The sequence below is a fragment of the Stegostoma tigrinum genome, chromosome 8 (genome assembly GCF_030684315.1).
Source record: "Stegostoma tigrinum isolate sSteTig4 chromosome 8, sSteTig4.hap1, whole genome shotgun sequence".
In the NCBI taxonomy this organism is placed as follows: Eukaryota; Metazoa; Chordata; class Chondrichthyes; order Orectolobiformes; family Stegostomatidae; genus Stegostoma; species Stegostoma tigrinum.
The window spans coordinates 81,476,308-81,500,325 of record NC_081361.1 but is presented as its reverse complement, the minus strand read 5'-3'; the positions used below and the strand labels follow the sequence as shown (position 1 = coordinate 81,500,325).

Here is a 24,018-nt window from a genome sequence, read left to right as displayed (position 1 = left end):
ATAGCATTGTGTTGATGGCACTGGTGTGATGATCCAGTAGCTTTAAGAGGTTATTTTGTCCTTTTTATTCCAAAGAGGTTTTAAAGCAGAGATGCCAAGCGGTCTACCAAAACCACAAACAAACAGCTTGAGAGGCCATTTTTTTCCTCTAAGTTGGAACAATAGAAGCAGCCTGAATGGATGGGATCAAGCAGAACCTGGATTAAGAGATAAGTGTGGAGCTGGAGGAGTACAGCAGGCCAGGCAGCTTCAGTGGAGCAGGAAAGTTGATGTTTTGGGTTGGGACCCTTCCTCAGAAATGGAGAGGGGGAATGGAGCTCAGAAATAAATAGAGGGAGGGGGTGGGTCTACGGAAGGTAGGTGGAATGGTAATAGGTGAATGCAGGTAGGGAGTGGTGGGGATTGGTCAGTGAGGTAGGAGGGGCGGATAGGAGGGAGAGAAGATGGACAGGTTGTGTTCGGTCAAGGAGGATTTTTAGTTTTTCTCAGCAGCAGTTGCTGGTGTCTCAGCAGGGTTGGAAGGCAGTGAACCTGTCCTGACTGCTCTGTCTGAGTTTTCTCTAGATCTTTTTCCTTCTGGTAAAGCAAACGTGGAACAGCTCAGTTCAAAGCAGTTTAAGCTGCCAAATCATTATTTTCAATCCGGTTCACTGACATTGTATGATGGGACAGCAACAACAAAAAGTACAAGTTCTGCCATTCCAATTATTTGTCATTCATGCTAATGATCCTTAGTCAAATTCAATGCAATTCTGCTGAGCTGTTAGGACCGTTATCTCTTTGTAGTAAAAATAAGCTTTTGTATGTTAAGTCTGTTATCCAGATGATTGTCTGCAGGATGAATAAATGTTGTATTAATCATCTGTTTTTGCAGATAAGACTGGAAAGTCTTTAACAGTACTCTCTCTCTGCCATGGTAATTTACTTTCAATAACTTTGAAACCTCTTCACATAGATTTAGGAACTTCATTTTTTTTAAGCAGTTCTCAACAGCCTTCATGGTTTCTTTATTCCTTATTCTTTCGTGGCAAATAGGCATTGTTGGCAACGTCTGCATTTGTTGCCCCTCCCCCATTGCACTTGAGCTGAGTACGGCATGGTGGCTCAGTGGTTGGCACTGCTGCCTCACAGTGCCAGGGACCTGGGTTTGGTTTCAGCTTGGGTGATTGAGTAAAGTTTGCACATTGTCCCTGTGTGTCTGAGTGGGTTTTGCATTGGGAAGAGACTGGAGCGCACAGTCCAAAGGTGTTCAGGTTAGATATATAAGCCATGTGAAATTGTCAGTAGGGCTTTGGGATGTGCCAGCTAGACGGATTAGTTATGGTAATTATGGATAAATAGTAGGGGGCTGGATCTGGTTGTGATTCTCTTTTAGGGGGTTGGGGGTGGGTCAGCGCAGACTAGATGATGGGTTGAATGACTTCTTCCTACATTGACTCATAGAATCTGTACAATGAGTGGCTTGCTTGGCCATTGCAGAGGGCAGTTAAGAAGCTACCATACTGCAATGAGTCTAGTGTTGCATGAAGACCAGACCAGAAAGGAACAGCAGATTTCCTTTCCTGAACTAAACAGGTGAATTAAATGGCTTTCAAGTGTTTTCCTCCTTCACTCCTGCAATCTTCTCTGTGCTCAAATCTGTGCACCTTTTTCTACCATAGCCCCTCTTTCTCCAATTCTGGTATTTTGTACACCTCTTCACCTCACTTTCAGCCCTCCCTTTAATTTCTGATTTGCCAGTCAATCTAATTTCTTCATTAAACGTCCATCTTCCCACCTCCCTCTCTTCTGTTTAAAACGTTGCCTAAAACTAAAGTGTTTCACATGTTATTGATCAGAGTCACTGGATAATGATTGTTACGAGGAGTCCTATAACTTCTTTTTCCATTCTATTTCTTGTTTCTCGGAAACAGTTGTTGGATTCTAAATTGTTCTTACAGCTGAGATTAGCTATGTTATATTTAATGTGATGGTGTTTTGAGTTGGAAACAATACAGTAAGTGAATTTTAAAATTTAATTTTGAACTATAATCGTTTTTTAAGAATCTTTGTTTTAAATGAGCTTTCATTTCTCATGCGTTGTGAAGAGATCTGTTGGAGGAGACAGTGGCTACACTTGGGTGGTTGGGATAGGTTGTGTTTTAGAGTGGGTTGTTAATTGGTTATGAAACTAGTTGAGTTACTCTGGACAACCAATGAATTATGCTATTAAACAGCCTTACATTTCTCATATGTATGCAGGTGAGTTTTACTTGTCTGGCCCAAGTCTTTATTCTAAGGTAGGGGTCAAAGATATTTGTGGAAGGTCCTAGGCAACATGGTGTCAGCTCATTGGCAGTTTAAACTTCCTGGATTGTTTTCATGTACAATCAGTCCCTGAGTTGTGAATGAATGGTTCTGTTCCGAATTCCATTCATACGTTTATTCGCATGCAAGTCAAAATACATTGCAGAACAATGGGAGGCAGCTGTTCATAAAATGAAATATTTGTATGTCATAAAATTAAAATTACAACCATATATGGGATCAAGTTTGCAAGTGTCAGCTTTCATGAGACATACCCCTGAGTTGGGGACCCCTTGTGAATCTGTTCTTCAGGATTTCTGCGGGGCCCAGATTTCATCTCTCCCAATGTGTTTCCATCCCTGATCTGGAGATAAGAAGCTTTGGGCCAAGGTTTCCTTTAATTATTGTTTAGTGGTTTGGGATAGTGTTCTAAATTTTTAACGTGTCACCGAATGAGATGTGGAAGCAGGAGGGAAGCATAATTAAAGCCCAACATCACTTGTGATGTTGAAGGTGGAGCAGACACAATGTGTCTTATGGCCTTTTGCTTCTATTTATTTTTATTTTCTTCTTGTGGATCGATTGTACTTTTCTTGGATAATAAATACTGGTTGGTGACTTAGCAACCATTGAGCCAGGAGCGGTACCGAAAGGATACACGTTAAGCTAAAGAACTTAGTGTGCCCAGAGACACACAAGCTGCAGCTTCTTTGAAGAACAGAGAAGGCATATTTACAACGTGCTGTAATTGCAATAAGGATATAAAGCCAAAGTCAACATCATTTTATGAAAGGTAAATCATGTTTTACTAATTTACCAGAGTTCTTTGAAGATGTCACAAGTGAGCTGGAGAATGGAGGTCCTGTAGGTAGAGTGTATCCAGATCTCTAGAAGGCATTTGACAAAGTGCTGCACAAGAGGTTAAAACACAAGAAAGATCAAATTTGTTAGCTTGGATGGAGAATTGGCAATCAAAAGAAAAAAAAGAGTTGAAATAAATGGGTCTTTTTCTGGTTCTAAGATGTAATTAGTTAGGTGCTACAGATTTCCGCCACAATCCGTATAAATGATTTGCATGCAGGAGGAGAAGGCACTACAGCTAGATTTTCAGATGATACTAAAATAGGTGGGAAGATAAATTGCAATGAAGAAGTAAAGAATTTACAAATAGATATAAATAGGTTAGATGAATAGGCCCACATTTACAGGTAGTTCTTTATAATGCATGTTTCATTAACGTGAATTGACGATAACATGATTGGTAAAGTAGATGCTGTTTGGATAATGCAATTTTTCTGCTGTACAGATGTAGTGATTTCCCTATAGTGCAAGCTTATGCAAGAATGCAACTAATGGTATATGGTAGAACTACCTGTGGATGAAGTTTAATTTGGTTAAGTGCGAGGTTATCCGTTTTGATCAGATGAATAGAAGGGCAAGTTATTATCCGATTGGATTGAAATTTCAGAGCTCTTCAATGCATAGGGATCTGGCTATCCTCATGTGTGAGTCATAGAAAACTAGTATGTAGATTCAGCAGTTAATAAGGAAGGCAAGTAGAATTTTGGTATTTATTGCTAAAGGATAAAGTATAAACGTAGGGATATTTTGCTGCACCCCTACAAGGCATTAATGAGCCCGCATTCTGGAGTATTGCATTCAATTTTGGTTCTCTTATCTGAGCACAAACGTAGTGGCTTTGGAGGCAGTTCAGATGAGGTTCACTAGATTGATTGCAGAGACAATAGGTTTGTGTTATGAAGAAAGATTGAGCACTTTAGGCCTCCTCTCTTTTGGAGTTTAGAAGACTGGTGGTGCAGCCTTGAGGGGCTAAATTGCCAACTTCTGTTCCTTGTTCTTGTGCTCTAACTCTGAAGCCTGTCTAAGAGCAGGGACAAAATTGAAAAGTTCTACTACAAGTTGTTCATTTTGCTAGAACCAAGCAGGCTGTTTAGTGCAATGATAATGGGAACTGCAGATGCTGGAGAATCCAAGACAATAAAGTGTGGAGCTGGATGAACACAGCAGGCCAAGCAGCACCTCGGGGGCACAAAAGCTGACGTTTTGGGCCTAGACCCTTCATCAGAGAGGGGGATGGGGAGGGGGAACTGGAATAAATAGGGGGGGGGGGGAGGCGGGACGAAGATGGAGAGAAAACAAGATAGGTAGAGAGGAGAGTATAGGTGAGGAGGTAGGGAGGGGATAGGTCAGCCCAGGGAAGATGGACAGGTCAAGGAGGTGGAATGAGGTGGTAGGTAGGAAATTGAGGCGTGGCTTGAGGTGGGAGGAAGGGATGGGTGAGAGGAAGAACAGGTTAGGGAGGCAGAGACAGGTTGGACTGGTTTTGGGATGCAGTGGGGGGAGGGAAAGAACTGGGCTGGTTTTGGGATGCAGTGGGGGAAGGGGAGGTTTTGAAGCTTGTGAAGTCCACATTGATACCATTGGGCCGCAGGGTTCCCAAGCGGAATATGAGTTGCTGTTCTGGCAACCTTCGGGTGGCATCATTGTGGCACTGCAGGAGGCCCATGATGGACATGTCGTCTGAGGAATGGGAGGGGGAGTTGAAATGGTTCGCGACTGGGAGGTGCAGTTGTTTGTTGCGAACCGAGCGGAGGTGTTCTGCAAAGCTGTCCCCAAGCCTCCGCTTCGTTTCCCCAATGTAGAGGAAGCCACACTGGGTACAATGGATACAATATACTACATTGGCAGATGTGCAGGTGAACATCTGCTTGATGTGGAGGGTCATCTTGGGGCCTGGGATAGGGCTGAGGGAGGAGGTGTGGGGGCAAGTGTAGCACTTCCTACGGTTGCAGGGGAAGGTGCCGGGCGTGGTGCGGTTGGAGGTGAGTGTGGAGCGGACAAGGGAGTCGCAGAGAGAGTGGTCTCTCCGGAAGGCAGACAAGGGTGGGGATGGAAAAATGTCTTGGGTGGTGGGGTCGGATTGTGGATGGCGGAAGTGTCGGAGGATGATACGTTGTGTCCGGAGGTTGGTGTGGTATATGAGAACGAGGGGGATCCTCTTTGGATGGTTGTGGCGGGGGCGGGGTGTGAGGGATATGTTGCGGGAGACGCGGTCAAGGGCGTTCTCGACCACTGGGGGGGGAGAGTTGCGGTCCTTGAAGAACTTGGACATCTGGGATGTGCGGGAGTGGAATGCCTCATCCTGGGCGCAGATGTGACGGAGGCGGAGGAATTGGGAATAGGGGATGGAATTTTTGCAGGAGGGTGGGCGGAGGAGGTGTATTCTAGGTGGCTGCAGGAGTCTGTGGGCTTGAAGTGGGCTGTTTGGTGCAGTTTATTGTAGGAGATCAGACAAAAGGAGTCTTTAGGGAACCCATACCCTAACTGCTGTGAACTTAGGTAAGGAAGTTCTGGAATTGAGCCTTTGATTATGTCCAGGAAACCCTTATGGAATGTGCCTGGTATTGAACTATCCTGAAGGCTGCATAAATTGAGTGGTGAAGTAAGAGATTCTATCTGTCAGAGGGCAAGCTCAAGAACCTGAGAACTGCGCATGGTACCACATCTCTGGGCGATTTTATAGAGTCATACTGCATGGAAACAGACCCTTTGATCCAATCAGTTCATGCTGAACATAATCCCAAATAAATTTTGATTTTGTAAGATGCATCTTTCTTTTGTTGTCTTAATGTGAAATATCTTTTTTTTTGAATACATTTGCCTGCTAATTGGTTAACCTGTATCGGTTCTGATTCATGTTAAAGTAAAAGCAAAATTCTGTTGATAATTTCTTTATTTAGGAGTTAATTGAGTTTATGCTGGCCCATTTTAAAACAACTAGTTCTTTGTATTTTAAAACTGATTGTGATATGTTTGCGTTACTGTAAATCATTTGCTGTCATTCCTGATTATATGCAACTAATGTACAGAAACCCCATTTTAATAAGATTTGTCACTTTTAGAGTTTGAGATTCTCTGCTGAATGAGACTGAGACCCAGTTTTACCTGGTATCCACCTGTGAATTAGAATAATTTGGAAGAATCAAAATTGAATTTCTGAATGTCTCACAAAATGTTCATGTAAGACCACAAGAACAAGTGAATGTTTAGATCAGTCTGAAGGAAGTTTTGAGAAGATTTGTAGCTCAGGTTGAGGTTCTGGATGTGAGTTTGTTCGCTGAGCTGGAAGGTTCATTTTCAGACGTTTCGTCACCACTTTAGGTAACATCAGTGAGCCTCCGGTGAAGCGCTGGTGTTATGTCCCGCTTTCTATTTGTGTTTAGGTTTCCTTGGGTTGGTGATGTCATTTCCTGGTCTTTTTCACAGGGGATGGTAGATGGACTCCAAATCAATGTGTTAGTTGATGGAGTTCCGGTTGGAATGCCATGCTTCTAGGAATTCTCATGCGTGTCTCTGTTTGGCTTGTCCTAGGATGGATGTGTTGCCCCAATCAAAGTGGTGTCCTTCCTCAGCTGTATGTAAGGATACGAGTGATAGTGGGTAATGTCTTTTTGTGGCTAGTTGATGTTCATGTATCCTGGTGGCTAGCTTTCTGCCAGTTTGTCCAATGTAGTGTTTGTCACAGTTCTTGCAAGGTATTTTGTAAATGACGTTAGTTTTGCTTGTTTTCTGTATAGGGTCTTTTAGCAAAAGAAGCAACCATCCCAACACCCACAAATGAAGCTGCATTAGAACATTATTTCAACAAGCCACCACACACTGCAGCACACAGGAACTACGAGGAGCAGAAGAAAATCACCTATACAGCATATTCAAAAAGAACGGGTACCCAATGAACACAGTCCGCTGAGTTCTCAGCAATAAACCCAAACAAACAGACAACACGTGCCCAGAAACCATAACCACGCTCCCGTACATCAAAGACATCTCGGAAATGACTGCCAGACTACTCAAACCTCTTGGCATCGTGGTCGCCCACAAACCCACCAACACACTAAAACAGCAGCTAATGAACTTAAAAGACCCTTTACAGACAACAAACAAAACTAAGGACTGGAGGGTTCAAGATATAAGGAGAGACTGGATAATTTGGGACTTCTTTCACTGGAGCGTAAGAGATTGAGGGGTGACCTTATTAGAGCTTTATGAAATCATGAGGGGCATGGGTAGGGCGAAAATTTCAAGGTCTTTTTCTTAGGGTTGGGCCATTTGAAACTAGAGGGCACAATTTTTAACGTGAGAGGAGAAAGATTTAAAAGGGACAATGTTTTCACAAGGGGGGGTCCTTACGTGGAATGAACTGCCAGAGGAAGCAGATGCAGGAATAGTTACAACATTCAAAAGCCATTTGGACAGGTACAGGAGTAGGAAAGGTTTGGTGAGATATGAGCCAAACGTAGGTAAATGGAACTAGTGTAGTTTGGGAATCTTGGATGTTATGGACGGGTTGGATTGCAGTGTCTGCTTCCATGCTGTATGACTGTAATAATTATTTCTTAAAAATAACCAATGATTTTGTTTTAAAAACTTAATATGTTGATTCTGTGTTTGCCCTTGTAAATTTTATATATTTTCGGTATAGTAGATCATTACATATCACCTCTTAAAGCTTCCTAGCATCATCCTGAAAATGAAGATTGAACGATATACCAAGTATAAAATTTGAACCAATGGATGGTTCTTATTTTGAAATGTGAGAAAAAGACAATAATGCATCTTAAATTAATGTGGTTAATTGTCTATTAAATTAATGTATTCTATTAGGATAATTGTCTTAAAACATGTCAAATTGGTTTATTCAGAGTCAATTTGGCGTTAGCATTTTTGTAAGAATCTGGAAGCAGATCAGATGTATTTTCAATTTCATAATCACTCCCCACATAAATAATCTTTTCCATCTATTGAAATGAATATGCCTCACTTTTTATGAATGATCTGATGACAATTGGTGCACCAACTGTTTGCTGTTGAAATCATAATATCCAGTGAGACAACGTATTCCCCGTTTTTGCATAGGTTTTTATTTACTGTTGTCAACATCATCCTCACCCATTCAGGATGCAGTGGATGCTTGCATGGTTTGTTGAGGTGCATGCATCCAAAGGTTGAATGAAGAATGTTTGACTCTGGGTGTAACTGCATTTCGATTATGTCTTTGCACATATCTCTTGATATCATCAATTTATATGGGGTCTGAACATGATCCAACACTAATAAGCTTCTTTCTGTGTAGGCTATCAACATGCCCAGTCCATACATTCAATTCACAACTTCTCTTCATCTTTGTTAATTCAATTGTCATCACTGACATTGTAATGTAAACTGTGATTTGTTTAGTTTGGAATGTGGTTTTGAGTTAGTAACATAGGTTTTCTGTACATCTGAAGTTAAGCTGCATTAAATGGTTAAAACCCATTGAAATCTTAAGAAATGTTGCTGATAAATGTACAGATAAAATAGGCAGGAGCAAAGTACGATATAGAGCCAGGAAGGCAAGAATCCTGACAAACAACAATAATAAAATGTAAATAAATGTACTCTTTTGGAGTTCATTGGACAGACTTCTCTTTAAAACCTTTTCTTGTGGCAACGTGCAAGCATGAAACATGAGTATCCAGTGGGTTTTCTTACCTTGATGACCCTTATTTTCTCGGTCATCCCCAGCATGTTACATCAACATTAGTTCTTTCCAAACAGTACTAAAATAATCTGAACTTCGTCTGTGTTGTATTGTGAAAAGGAGAAATGAGAAAGGGGCAAATTCTGTTGTAAGAGCATGAAAAAGTTAGATTGCTTTGCTATAAGGAGAACAACAATAGACAGGGAGACAGGGGCACAGATTGTCTTTTGAACTTAGTTGTACAGAAAGAGACCATAGAAGGGTCCCGACCCAAAATGTCAGCTTTCCTGCTCCTCTGATGTGCCTGACCTGTTATGTTCCTCCAGCCCCACACTGTGTTACCATAGAAACCCTGTTGTGTCATGAAGGTTCTTCTGAGTCGACAGCCACCAGTAGGATCAATTGCTTTTTAAAGCAAGCATATGTAGCACCAGAATTTATAGAATAGAATTTACAAATTTCTACAATGCATGAGGAGAACATTGTGTCAATTGAATCTGCCCTTCTCTCTCAAAGAAGCACATTCAGTTCCACACTGTAGCAAGCCCGAGGTTTGCCTTTTATCTTTAGTTGCTTACTCAGTTCCCTTTCGCAACTGATCTCACCTCCTCCATTATCCTCAGTTAGTGCTTTTCAGATCCAAACCTGTCTCATAAAAAAAAAAGATGTTTATGATGCCTTTAGTTATTTTGCCAGTCAGCTTAAGTCTTGGATCTTGTGTTTTTTTTATTGTAACCCCTCTGTAAGCAGAACGCTTCTGTTCTGCCTAATTTGTCTAGACCCTTAGTAGTTTGAGCAGGATGAACAAGTCTTAGTTTAACTTTTAATTCCTCAAAGTAGAGCAGCTTCTCCTATGTACCCATGTAGCTGAATTTCCTGATCTATAGAACTTTGCTGAAATCTTTTCTGCTTCCTCTCTAAAATATTCACACTCTTTCTAGTGTAATGATCAGAATTTGACACAGTATTCCACTTGAGACAAGCCAGTGTTTATCATTCATGCTTTTGTACTGCGCCTCACATTTTTTCATAAAGGCTAGGAGCCCATATTTCACTTAAACCACTTTCTCTACCTGCTGTGACTTGTGTGTAATTACTCACAGGTTTTTATCTTCTTCATCCCCTTCTGATTTGTGCCCTTAGTTTATATTGCCTCCTTATAATGTTGTTCCAACCAAAGTACTACTTCATAATTTTCCAAATTAAATGTCATCTGCCATATGTCCTTCCACGAGCCTGCCTGTCATCTTGAAGTTGGGCATGCTTCCCCCTCTCAGCTCTCATGGCTTTCAACTTTGCATCATCTGCAAATTTTGAAATTGTGTTCCGTGCATTTAACTGTCAGCATTAACATACATCATGAAGTTCAGTGATCTTTGTATTGATCCTTGAGGAGTGCCACTATATGCCTTCAGTCTGAAAACCAACAATTTCCCCTGTTTTTTTCTCAATCAACATTGCATCATCGTGGCATGTCTTTGATACACCTAAAATACAGTTCTGCTGTATTTCAAACCCCACAGGCACCTTTTCATTGAAATGATGCTTCCAGCACACTTTACACACAGGAACGGGCTCACAATTCAAGTTTATTTATTCATTTACAGGATTCATTTATTGCCCATCACTCATTACCCAGAGGGCAGTTAAGAGTCAACTATGTTGCTGTGGGTCTGGAGTTACATGTAAGGATGGCAGTTTTGTTCCTTGGAGGAAATTCTTGAACCAGATGGGTTTTTCCTGACAGTCGGCGATGGAATCCTTTAAATCCAAATTTTTACTGAATGCAAATCCCATTGTCTGCTGTGGCAGGATTTGAACCTGGGTCTCTGGATTAACAGTCCATTGATAATACTACCAGGCCCTCTCCTCTCTGCTGGGATTGGACCAGTGTGCATCTCATGGTTCCTCGCCTGTTGTCTTAGCGCTCAGTCACTTCACATACTTGGATACACTCAGTATATTGTCATTACCTTGCCTTTTTGCTGCTTGTCTCTAAGGCAGAGCATAAAATCCACTGTACTTCAGTCTTGTCTTAGCAGAGACATTAAGCAAGACAACTTGTGATTGTAGCTAGTAACTAGTCGACGGGTTAGACATTGTTGCTGTGTGTTGTCTTGCAATGTTAATCTCACATATGCATGGGGAACTTAATTATGGGGACTGGAGACAGCATGCTAGGGTGCAGAGGGAACAAAAATGGTGAAGGTGGGAACTCAACATTTAATGGGTGGGGGAAGAGAATAGTGCATCTGAGAATGTAGGTTAGTGCAGGAGGGAGGGATTATTGGTCACCGTAACTTTTGCCTCGGTACAGGAATAATGTAGCATGGTGCCATGGCTCGTCTGTAGGGCTGAAGCTCTGAGCAATGCTGAGAGATGAAGTTCTAATTCAATGGTATGTGGGAATGTTTGGAAGCTAAATACTGATTGGCTGAACATGGTGTTAGGGAGCCCATGGATGAAGTAGCATAAAATGGCTGAAAGTGATTTTTTTGTTGACATTAAACAGCTGAGCAAGATTTTTAATTGAAACTGCAGTTTTGCTAGTTTGCTGTTCAGTGTTATAAGCTAGAGAAATTGTGGCCTTCATTGAGTGCACCCAAGGTAACAGATTACAGTAACACAGCTTTGTACAATAAATACAATGGATTCTGTTGAATTAGAAACAAATGCAACTGTTTCTATAGAGTCAGTTTGATACAGAACATCCTTGAGAAATCTTGATATAAGCCCGCTTTCAGGCTAGTCCCAAGTTTAATGTTTAGCATACGTTAGAAAGAAAGGGGCTGTTAAGAACTCTGGGTTATAATTATAGCTGCATGTTTTATGATAAATAAAGTATACAGGCATTAAGACATTTAACTGCATTTCTGTAGATGTTCAGTCTAAGGCAGCTAGAGAAGGCCCCTTCCTATTAGCAGAGATTATTGCAGCTGCCTAAAGTCTAGAATGTCACTAAATAAGTCGTACTGTGAAGGCCGAAGGCTTCGTGATAAAGGGGTTGTTGTAAAGGTCATGAGTTCATGGGAGGACCTGAAATTGATCACAGTCCCATAACTAACCTAAAGGAATGTGTATTTATTCAATTAATGATGATTGGTTTGTAACAGTCAAAAGCAGGCTAACAGCAAATATATTAAAAATGTTAGCGAGTTTTGAGAAGATTTGTAGCTCAGGTTGAGGTTCTGGATGTGAGTTTGCTCGTTGAGCTGGAAGGTTAGTTTTCAGACGTTTCGTCACCATTCTAGGTAACATCATCAGTGAGCCTCTGATGAAGCGCTGGTGTTATGTCCCGCTTTCTATTTATCTGTTTAGGTTTCCTTGGGTTGGTGATGTCATGCCCATGTTCTTTTTCTCAGAGGATGGTAGATGGGCTCCAAATCAATGTGTTTGTTGATGGAGTTCCGGTTGGAATGCCATGCTTCTAGGAATTATCGTGCGTGTCTCTGTTTGGCTTGTCCTAGGATGGATGTGTTGTCCCAATCAAAGTGGTGTCCTTCCTCATCTGTATGTAAGGATACTAGTGATAGTGGGTCATGTTGTTTTGTGGCTAGTTGATGTTCATGTATCCTGGTGGCTAGCTTTCTGCCTGTTTGCCCAATGTAGTGTTTGTCACAGTTCTTGCAAGGTATTTTGTAGATGACGTTTGTCATCAAAAAGCAAAACAAACGTCATCTACAAAATACCTTGCAAGAACTGTGACAAACACTACATTGGGCAAACAGGCAGAAAGCTAGCCACCAGGATACATGAACATCAACTAGCCACAAAACGACATGACCCACTATCACTAGTATCCTTACATACAGCTGAGGAAGGACACCACTTTGATTGGGACAACACATCCATCCTAGGACAAGCCAAACAGAGACATGCATGAGAATTCCTAGAAGCATGGCATTCCAACCGGAACTCCATCAACAAACACATTGATTTGGAGCCCATCTACCATCCTCTGAGAAAAAGAACAGGAAATGACATCACCAATGCAGGAAAGGACATCACCAACCCAAGGAAACCTAAACAGATAAATAGAAAGCGGGACATAGCACCAGTGCTTTATCAGAGGCTCACTGATGATGTTACCTAGAATGGTGACGAAACGTCTGAAAACAAACCTTCCAGCTCAGCGAGCAAACTCACATCCATATTAAAAGTGTATCTTTGTCTTTGTTCATTGGAGATGCCTCTGGATCACAAAGGGTTTTTCTTCCCCTTTGTTAAAGCAAGAACTCTGATTCTGGAAGCAGACGTAGAGTGATTCATTTTAGTCATGTAGCCCAAGAAAGGAGTGCCAGGAGAAAAGAACGTGGGGAGAGAGTATTCCTTGATTAACAGGCTGAGCCTTCAACTCATTGTGTCAAGTGTGACCTGTATTGCTTCTCACATTCGTGTAACTTGTAAATGCACACTGGAAATGTAAAATGACAGTGAACCCACCAGGAGTGGGTTGTGTAAGTGTTTTTTTTCTGTCTGAGCGTGTGGGTTCCACTTGTGAATGACATAATATGCACTTAAAGCACTTGCGTTAATTGACCCCTTTTACAATACATGTTGACGCCTTCTAAAATCATTGCACCCTTCATCTGAAATGCATGCAGCATCCAACTGTGTGGGGCACAATTCCTGGTCTCAAGCAGTCTTGACCGTATAATTGGTCACTGCTGATAGTCATTTCTGTGAAACACAAGCAATCCCAGCTACCTTAAAAATGGGACTTGCTAGCCACAATTCAAGATTTCATAGGCGATAAAGGGCATAGGTCTCATCTCTCTTTGAACTGTCTGTGCCAACTCATTTGATGTGATGGTCCACTTCTTGGTTGATGTAGAGTGGGAAAACAAGGTATTAGTAATCACAAAATAGCTAGCTGCATTCATTGGAGTAAGATCCCTATGTCAACGGTCCATGCAGTGGCCCTCCTGTTGGAGTCCTCCATGTCCATGTATGGAGGAGTGTGCTAAACAGTCAGAAACTAGATGTCTTAAAAGGATGGTTACTGGGAGACCAGGGCTACCTTCTGCAACCATGATTGTTTTTATACAACCTCTAGTCTGAGGCTGAGCACAGGCATAATGTAACCCATTATTCAATCAGAGTCATTGTGGAACAGCACATACACGTGCTGAACGTAAGCTTCTGATCCTTGGATCAGTCTGGGGAGCCTTTTTTGATCTTAGTATGCTATGTTTTGCACAATTGCAGCAAGTGAGGAGGTTATGTGATGGACTGTGAGGAGTTAGAAGAATATTCCTATCTGCCAAAAAGCAAGATGACATTGAATAAGACGAATATCATCTTTTCTGCTGGATAAAGCACTGCGGAGTGGAGTGCGATAGGCCAGACAATACTTACTGCTGGTTCCAACAGATGTGAGCTGGATGCAGTGATTATTTGACTGTATGTTTGATGTTGGAAGGCGAGCAGTTCTTGTATGTTCCCAAGAATGGCTCATGTTTGTTTATTGCTCTCTTTGGCTGTAATTGTCTTTCAGCCCAATTCATCCATTTCAACGAGGTTTCTTAAACTGAATTAGTCCTGTATGCCTGCATTTGATCCATATCTTTTTAACCGTTCCCTATCCATGTACCAGTCCAAATGTCGTAAATGCACTAGCTTCTACCTGTTGCTGAACAATGAGAGGATGTTGGACTACTGTGGCCACACAGGGAAAGAGTAGTAGTCATTTAGTTAGGATTCAAAAACTTTACGAAACTAAGCAGGGGATAGAGGGGGTGGGCGTGTGACCTATGTAGCTTGGTTCTTCAGTCGCAATAAATACACAAATGTTTAATTCTATATCCACTAACGGGTCAGCTGTGCCTTGAAAAGCATTTGTCTCTCATTGTTCACCCACTGCATTTTCAGTGAAGGGCAGTTCTGGGCTAGCAGCGCTTGACCACATGCCCAGCTGGTCTTTAAAGGTGGCACTGATGCCAGGAACCTCCTGAGGTTCAGGCAATGATGAGTACGTTTGCCTTTTTGGGTCAGGGAATATAGGATAAGCAAGGCAGCATTGATTGATAGTTAAATATGTAACAAACATTGCTTGGCCTCACCTGAGAGAAACCCTCCAAGAAATTTGATGAAATTGACAAATTTCTGACATAATCCACTCCGTTTTCTCAGTTTTTCAGTCAACAGATGCTGCTTGGCCAGGTGAGAACCTCCAGCTTTTTCTGTTTAATTTCAGATACACGGCATCTGCCTTTGGTTTTTGAATAAGTTGTCATATTTGAGGTTTGCTCACGTGTGTGTGTGTCTGTGTGTGTGTCTGTGTGTGTTTATAACTTTCTGTTAGTAAAATTGAATTTACAACTTCAAAACACAAAGCTGTTGGGTTGTATTTGAAATATGACAAAATAATAATTTATATCTGTTTGGTGAATATATAAGATTGAGACCTTTTCAAGGTCAAATTGCAGTATGCCTAAGCTCCATGTATCGTTTTAAGCAACTGTTCCTTGTGCTATCTTATTTATCTGGTATGAAATGCTGGTAACATAAGGAATGTTGTGATCTATCTTCCAACAGGATGCTAGTTTCACTGATGCCAGTTCGTTCAGTGTCTCCATGCAGACTTCTCCATCTTCTATGATTAATCAGCATACGTTGGATGATGAACCTGACAGCAAAGACATTTTTGTCACAGTTGATGACCCAGAAAATCACGTTACAACACTTGAAACTTTTGTCACTTACAGAATTATTACGAAGGTAAAAACAACACAGTGCTGAATGTGGTTCCAATACTTGATTCTGAAAATTGATTTAATTTTGTTAACATTTTATTGTAACACAATGGTGGAAGTAAATCATTGTTTAATATGAATGATGGAAGATATCTAGCCAGTAACCATAAAATGTACTGTGATTCTCCAGTGTTAGAATCCAGTTTGCCAGGTTAAATCAATAATATGATCAGCTCATCCAAGGTATTTTCAGTGTATTCAATTATGACCCAATATGCTGTTGATTTCTGACACATTTTGGTGCCAAATCTAAATTTTATGACTTCTCTATCCTTTTATTATTTTATTTTAAATACTTTACATCCAAAGGTAATCATATTTTATTGTTAATCAAGCTTATAGAATTGTTTTATGGATTCTTAAACATGTATTTGTTACGGCCAGGTAACCCCACATGCTTCTGTATTTGATTGCCTTTGGCTAGTACACAGGACAACTTACCAAAATGAATTTTGCTGGATGTTTATGGAAATTTAGCTATTTTGAATTTTTTTTAAAGCAATTGAAATTTCAAATAACAGTTTTAAAAAGTTGATTTAAATGATTTTAGGATCTGATTACCCAAATCGTTTTCTTGGCTGTCCACCACTCAAGTCCACAATAAAGTTAATATTGATACAAAGGAAAATAACTCCATTAACTTCTGACAATGAAATGTGTAAGATTGCCTTTTACAATTATGTCAAACATCTTCAGTATAATTTAAGGACAATACATTGCTCAAATAGTACTGCAAATTTATGGCTGCTGTAGGAATATAATTAAACATTTTCTGTTGATATACTTTGCCTCATGGTATGGTGCAATTTTGTTATTTTGCATATAACATTTAAAAGTCTTGTATTGATTTTAGTTTTACAGTTGGCTTCCTTAGGAAAGGCAAGTTCAAGTAACTAACAGTGGTTACTCAATAATGAATAGAAATTTAGATAAGAGATAATGGGAACTGCAGATGCTGGAGAATCCAAGATAATAAAATGTGAGGCTGGATGAACACAGCAGGCCAAGCAGCATCTCAGGAGCACAAAAGCTGACGTTTCGGGCCTAGACCCTTCATCAGAGAGGGGGATGGGGTGAGGGTTCTGGAATAAATAGGGAGAGAGGGGGAGGCGGACCGAAGATGGAGAGAAAAGAAGATAGGTGGGGAGGGGATAGGTCAGTCCAGGGAAGACGGACAGGTCAAGGAAGTGGGATGAGGTTAGTAGGTAGGAGATGGAGGTGCGGCTTGGGGTGGGAGGAAGGGATGGGTGAGAGGGAGTACAGGTTAGAGAGGCAGAGACAGGTTGGACCGGTGGGTGGAGGGGAAGAGCTGGGCTGGTTGTGTGGTGCAGTGGCGGGAGAGGACGAACTGGGCTGGTTTAGGGATGCGGTGGGGGAAGGGGAGATTTTGAAGCTGGTGAAGTCCACATTGATACCATTAGGCTGCAGGGTTCCCAAGCGGAATATGAGTTGCTGTTCCTGCAACCTTCGGGTGGCATCATTGTGGCACTGCAGGAGGCCCATGATGGACATGTCATCTAAAGAATGGGAGGGGGAGTGGAAATGGTTTGCAACTGGGAGGTGTAGTTGTTTGTTGCGAACCGAGCGGAGGTGTTCTACAAAGCGGTCCCCAAGCCTCCGCTTGGTTTCCCCAATCTAGAGGAAGCCACACCGGGTACAGTGGATGCAGTATAGCACATTGGCAGATGTGCAGGTTAATGTAGAATGTCATCTTGGGGCCTGGGATAGAGGTGAGGGAGGAGGTGTGGGGGCAAGTGTAGCATTTCCTGCGGTTGCAGGGGAAGGTGCCGGGTGTGGTGGGGTTGGAGGGCAGTGTGTAGCGAACAAGGGAGTCACGGAGAGAGTGGTCCCTCCGGAAAGCAGACAGGGATGGGGATGGAAAAATGTCTTGGGTGGTGGGGTCGGATTGTAGATGGCGGAAGTGTCGGAGGATGATGCGTTGTATCCGGAGGTGGGTGGGGTGGTGTGTGAGAACGAGGGGGATCCTCTTTGGGCGGTTGTGGCGAGGGCGGGGGCGGGGTGTGAGGGATGTGTTGTGGGAAATGCGGGAGACGCGGTCAAGAGCGTTCTCGATCACTGTGGGGGGAAAGTTGCGGTCCTTGAAGAACTTGGACATCTGGGATGTGCGGGAGTGGATAATTTAGATAATATTGCTGAGAAACTTGATAATGTTCTTTCATCAATGTACAGTAGTCGTCAACGTGTAAGGAAATTGGTGAATTGCATAATTTAAAAGCTACAAAAGTTATGACTCTCATAAAGACTTTATCCACTTAAAAGTCTTCATGCAAATTTAGGCAATGAAATTGTTCCTTTCATTTGATTCCATTTTTATTGTTATTTTCTGAAGAAACTCCATGTGAAAACTGATAAATGTAACATGTTGCTTCCGGGCAGTAAAGTAAGATTTTATTTCCCAGTTACCGGACATTCATTTATTTTCAGATATCCATTTAAGTTGTCATTAAATGTGAAGGTTCTAGATTCTAACCCCGTTGGGAAATGGGTTTTTAATCTTCACGTCTGTGAAGATCTGAAGATATTTTTATGAAGGATCATTAAATCATTGAGTGAGTCAATGTTTCCAAGAAATTGTGAAATTTTAGCTAAATGATCAGCAATCCCACGGAGATATCACTAAGGTGTTTGCTGCCAAGGGCTTTACAATCCAGAGAGGGAGGGACTGAAAAAAACAGGAAAGGCTCGGAGAAAATATCCATGATAAAAGAGTTGCTTTTAGTTTAGCAGTCCCTAAAACAGTTAGGGCACAATGGAAGAAGTCTGAGTTGATTGGAAGAAAACTTCTGAAGCAGAAAGCAGGAGTGATGTCTCAGAAGATGACAACCTCAGCTGTCTTTGACAGTTCAGTAGGATAAAAGAAACCCATGTCTATAAGGAATAGAAAAGATAGCAGCTTTTTTTGAGGATCTCAGGGAATGGTATTAGTGAAAGGGAACAGCTATGAGTGAATGTACAGAACTTTGCTGAAAATGAAATTGATTTGTCTGTTAAACAAAGGAGCTTTAGCATGGATCTCGGGTGATCGTTCACTGAGATTTGAGTGTTTATAAGGTTGTTATTGGAAGTCAAGGGTTGAAGTTTTCTTTTCTTATTCATTCCAATAGTGTTTGTAAGTATAATATGGTTTGATATTTTGCCATTTTTTGTCATAACTGTTAAGCTGTCTTGTTGGCAGGTTCTTGTGAATTTGTTCACGACCGACCTCCATGGTACACATAAAAACTTGTTGTCTATCAAGCCACTCTGGGATCTGAATTACCTAGTAATGCCATCAGCTGGGATTATGACTATAAACTATTATTGGGGAATCTCTTCAACAATTCTTTTGTTTTGGTATAAGTTGAATTTTGATTCAGTTACAATTTGTCATTATCTAGCTATCACCCCTTTACATTCAATAGCATCACCTTCACTGAATTCTTCGTTACCAACATCTGTTGGCCAGAATCTGAACAAGGGCTGGCAATATAATGGCTGTGACTACAGGAGCAAGTGAAAGATTGGGTATCCTGCAGCAAATAATTCACCACCTGACTCCTCAGGACGTCTGACTTGAAATGTTAGACAGACCAGGACTGTGATGGAATACTTTCTTGGATGCATGCAGCTCCAAGAATAGCCAAGAAGCTTTACAACATCCAGGACTGAGCAGCCAGCTTGATTGGCAACACATCCACAAACACTTCGTCCCTTCACCTCAAACATTTGCCGGTAGCATGCATGCAGCACAAAGTGGCTTCCAAACTGTCTATATCTGCCATCTAGACAGACAAGAGAAGAAGATAGTTGGAAACACCACTGCTTGGCAAGTACTCCTCCAAGCCACTGACTTGGAAGTATAAAATCATACATTACAGAAAAGGCCCTTCATCTCATTGAGTCTGCACAGACAAAAAAAAAGTAGTTCAATAATTAGTGCTGCTACCTCAGTGCCAAGGACCGAGATTCGATTCCATCCTTGATCAACTGTCTGTCTGGAGTTTCCACATTGTTCCTGCATTTGCATGGGTTTCCTCCAGGTGCTCCTGTTTCCTCCCACAGTCGAAAAATGTGCAGGTTAGGTGGATTGACTATTCTGGACATGCACATGGACAGCAGTGAATTGAGGGGAATGTAGGTTAGGTTATTTTATTTTTGGATTAGGATTATTCCACAGCACAACATTGAGGGCCGAAGGGCCTGTACTGTGCTGTACTTTTCTATGTTCTATGAATTGTCCATGAGTATCCAGGGGTGTGCGGGCTACATGGAGTAGCCAGCAGAAATGCAGGGATACAGGGGAAGGGTGGAGGAGGGGGAAGCTAGGTCTGGATGGAGTGCTCTTCGGAGGATCAGTTTAGACTTGATGGGTTGAATGGCCTGATTTCACACTGTAGGGATTCCATCATTCTATTCAATCACTTGTCAACAACTAATCCCACCTTCCAGGACTTTGTACGAAGCCTTGAAAATTATGACATTTCATCTGTTCCTGGGAATTAATGTGCAAAGAGACATGGATCACTTAATACTGTAGTTACTGAAGTTTACCAGCAGAATGATAAATATGTCAGTATTCCTCAAGTATTCCTGGGTCAATGCCCTCGAACTCCCTCCCTCCCTCCCTACTAGAATTATGAGTATGCGTGCAACAAATGGACTGCAATGATTCATAGAGGCATCCTGACGCTTTCTCAAAGGTAACTAGGCTTGGGCAGTAGGTCCCAGACAGTGTGCCCTAAATAAAGTTTATTGGCATATTAACTATCTAATACAAAAAAACCTAACAATTGGTAAACAATGATGTTGCCCCAAAAATGAATGGTGTTTAGGAGTGGGAAATGTCAAAAAATTAGGCATGACTGTTAGTGCATTTAATTTTGATGTTGGGTTGAAATGATGACTTGTTCTAAGGAAAACTTTATAAAAATTTTATCAGGGGTAAAAAAAATAGGAGTAGGCCTTTCAGCCCTTTTTGAACCTGTTCCACCTTTAAAATGATCCGAACTCATTATCCAACCAAATTCGCTGTTCCCACTTCCTCCTCATACCCGTTTATCCCCTTAGCCCAAAGAACTGTATTTAAATCCTTCTTGAAAATGTTCCATGCTTTGGCCTCAACTGCTTTCAGGCTCCCCACTGTGTACATGAAGACATTTATCTCCATCCTAAATGGCCTATCTCATAATCTTAAACTGTGATCTCTGGTTCTGGACTCCAGGTCAACAGAAATGTCCTTCCTGTATTTACTCTGTTCAGTTCTGTTCAAATTTCATAGGTAGCTGAGGTAACCTCTCATTCTTCTAAACTCCAGTGAATACAGACCTGACCAATCTGGTCTGTCTTCATACATCAGATCTACTGTTCCAGGAATCAGTCTGGTAAACCTTCGTTGCACTCCCTCAATGGTCAGAACACCTTTCCTCAGGAAAGGAGATCATAATTGCATAAAATACTGCAGTGTGATCTCATCAAGGCATAGTGCAGCAAAATGTTTCTGCTCCTTTACTGAAATCCTCTCACTATGAAGATCACTGTACCATTTGCTTTCTTCACTGGCTGCTGCAACTGTCTTCTTACTTTCAGCAAATGGTCTCATTGCACCTCCCCATTCCAAGTCAATCACCTGTTCAGATATTCACATAATAATCAGTTTTCCTCTTTTGGCTACAAAAGTGAATAACTTCATTTACTCGCATTATACTGGATCTACCATGCATTTACCACTCACTCAACTTGTTCAAAACACTGAAGCATCTCTGTATTTTCACAGTTCACCCCTCTGTCTCAGCTTTGTGTCATGTACAAACTTGGAGTTGCATTTAGTTCTTTCACTTGAATCGTTAATACATATTGTGAATAGCTAGAATCCAAATACCAATCCCTACTCCACTAGTGACTGGCTGCCCTTCAGAGGATGGGGGAGGGGGCAATTGTTTTATTTCTACACTGTTCCCTGTCTGAACTAGCCATGTCGGTACACGAGTCCCAGTTTCATGCGCTTTAATTTTACATGCTGATCTTTTCTGTGGGACCTTATTGAAGGACTTCTGAAAACCCGGCTAAACCACATTCATTGGCTGTCCCTTTATCATCTCGACCAGTATTCTCCTGAAATGTTTTTGAAGATTTTCTGTCAAGCTTGATTTTTCCTTTTATAAATCCACACTGACTCCATCTGATCCTGTCGATTTGCCAGGTGCTTTGTTATTGTCTTTCTTTTATCATCTATTCTAGCGATTTCCCCATTATTGATGTCAGGCTAACGAGTCTACAGTTCCCTTTTTTTTCCTCTCTGCCCCTTTTTTTTGAACAGTACAGCCACATGAACTACTCTCCAACCATAGGAACTGAAAAGGGCTCCGTAGAATTTTCAAAGATGACCACCAATATTTCCACTACTGCTAGAGCCAATTCATGCAGTACTTTGGGTTGTAGATTGTCACGTTCTGGAAATTTATCCGATTTTGATCCCAACAATTTCCCATTACCATTTCCCAGCTAATGCTGCTTTCCATCAGTTCCTCCCTTTCATTAGAGTGTGGTCCCAAGCATTTTGGGGGACATTATTTGTGACCTCCTCTTGTGAAGACTGAAGCAAAAAATGTATTTGATTTGTGTGCCATCTCTTTGTTCCCCATTATAACTTATTCTGTTTTTGACTGTGATGGACTTACATTTGACTTCACTAATCATTTTTCCTCTTCAAATGCCTATCACATACCTATAGAAACTTCTACAATCTATTTATGTTCCCTAAAAACTTACTCCTGTAGCCGTTTTCTTCCCCCTTTTTAATGCTTTTGTTATCCTTTGCTGAAGTTGAACCCTCTCCCAATCCTTAAGACTGTTGCTTTCTTTTTTGACCAATTTGTATACCCCTTTCTCGTTTGTTAGCCATAGTTGGGTCATTTTCCTGTTTTGTTTTTTGTGCCAGACAAACACAATTGTTGCATTTCCCTGGTGCATTCTTTAATTATTTGCCAGTGTCTATTCACTATCATTGCTTTAAGTCACATTTCTTAATATTGTGTAGCCTGCTGTAGCATCATGATTTCCTTAATCTCAATCAATTATGTCACTCTCTATCTTAATGAAAAACATCTATCATATTATGGGCACTGTTTCCCAAAGGGCCTTGCATAGCTAGATTGCCAATTATTCCTTTCTCATTACACAGTACCCAGCCTAGGATTGCCTGTTCTCTTATTGGTTCCTCAACATGTTGCGCTAGAAAACAGTATCGTATACACTCTCGGAATTCCTCCTCTGTGGCGTTTGTTTTTGATTTTGATTTGTCCAACCTGTATGGGTGCCTTTAATCTCCATAATAACACTGTACCTTTATTGCTTGTGTCATTAGTTTCCAGGTTAATGCATTCTCCAGTGTTACCAGTACAGTCTGGGGGCATATGTATAATCCCACTATTGTCTTATTCCCTGTGGTGTTTTTTGGTTCTACCCGTACAGATTCCACTTCACTGGAGCTAATGTCCTTCCTCACTAATGTACTAATTTCCTCTTTAATCAGCAATGCCACCATTCTTCATTTCTCGTTTTTGTCTGTCCATTCAAAAACTACTGTTGGATATTCTTTTCCTATCCCTGGTACCCTGCAGCCATGTCTCTGTGATCCCAAATATATCCTTCCAGGCATAACTGCAAAATTTATAGCAAATTTTAAGTGTTGCAGCTAGGTTACTTAATCTAGATTACCCGATTTATTTTTCATGTCAGTGGTTGAAGTCAGATTCTAAAAGCAGTGATTTTTTTCAGTGCTGTATCATGGATAGTGAGACAGGCTTTTGCTTGAAAATAAGGTAGTGGAAGCTTGAAAATTTGCTAATGTTGTAAGGGGCCTCCTTTAATAGTGGTCTCAGTTATTCTGAAATTTGGCAACATTTGAAAAATATGCTGGAAAATGTCAAAACACGATAGAGAAACGTACATAATGGGAACTTTTGACTGACTGGAGGGGCTTACGAGGCATTTTTGCTGTTAAGACCTAATTTGGAGTTGATTATTGGAGTAACTGAAGCTGCCTGAGCATTATGTTGGCTTCCTTATTTGGAAAACTTGTTGATCAAACATATTTATTAACTGAAATATTTGAGGTTTGGGATTGAACAGGAACAGAGTAGGAGCAGTTGGCACATGTTCAAATAACTATTAGATTTTATAGCTGGTTGACCTTTTCCTGCACTTCTATTTTCAATAAGTCTGATTTCAGATGAAAAAGCAGTTAGATTGATCTCATTGACTTTTGGACTAGAAAGTACTACAACACATTTCTTATCTCACTCCCCAAAGCTAGTCTACCAGCAAAAGATCGTCTGTGGGAACACCACAAGTCTCTCTTTTTTTTAATGTCATTTTTAGATGTGCTGGCCATTAATGTCTGCACTGATTATCCATTGCCGATCCCTAATTGTAATT

General features: G+C 41.2%; 1 protein-coding gene across 2 annotated transcripts in view; it reads left to right on the top strand.

Annotated features, from left to right (window-relative positions):
- The window catches only part of snx7 (sorting nexin 7), a 78,210-nt gene that overhangs the window by 11,978 nt on the left and 42,214 nt on the right, over positions 1-24,018 (top strand). For both annotated transcript variants that reach the window (XM_059648041.1, XM_059648040.1), the window contains exon 2: positions 15,365-15,547. In XM_059648041.1, coding sequence (XP_059504024.1) covers positions 15,365-15,547 — 183 coding nt within the window. The remainder of the gene's footprint in view (positions 1-15,364; positions 15,548-24,018) is intronic.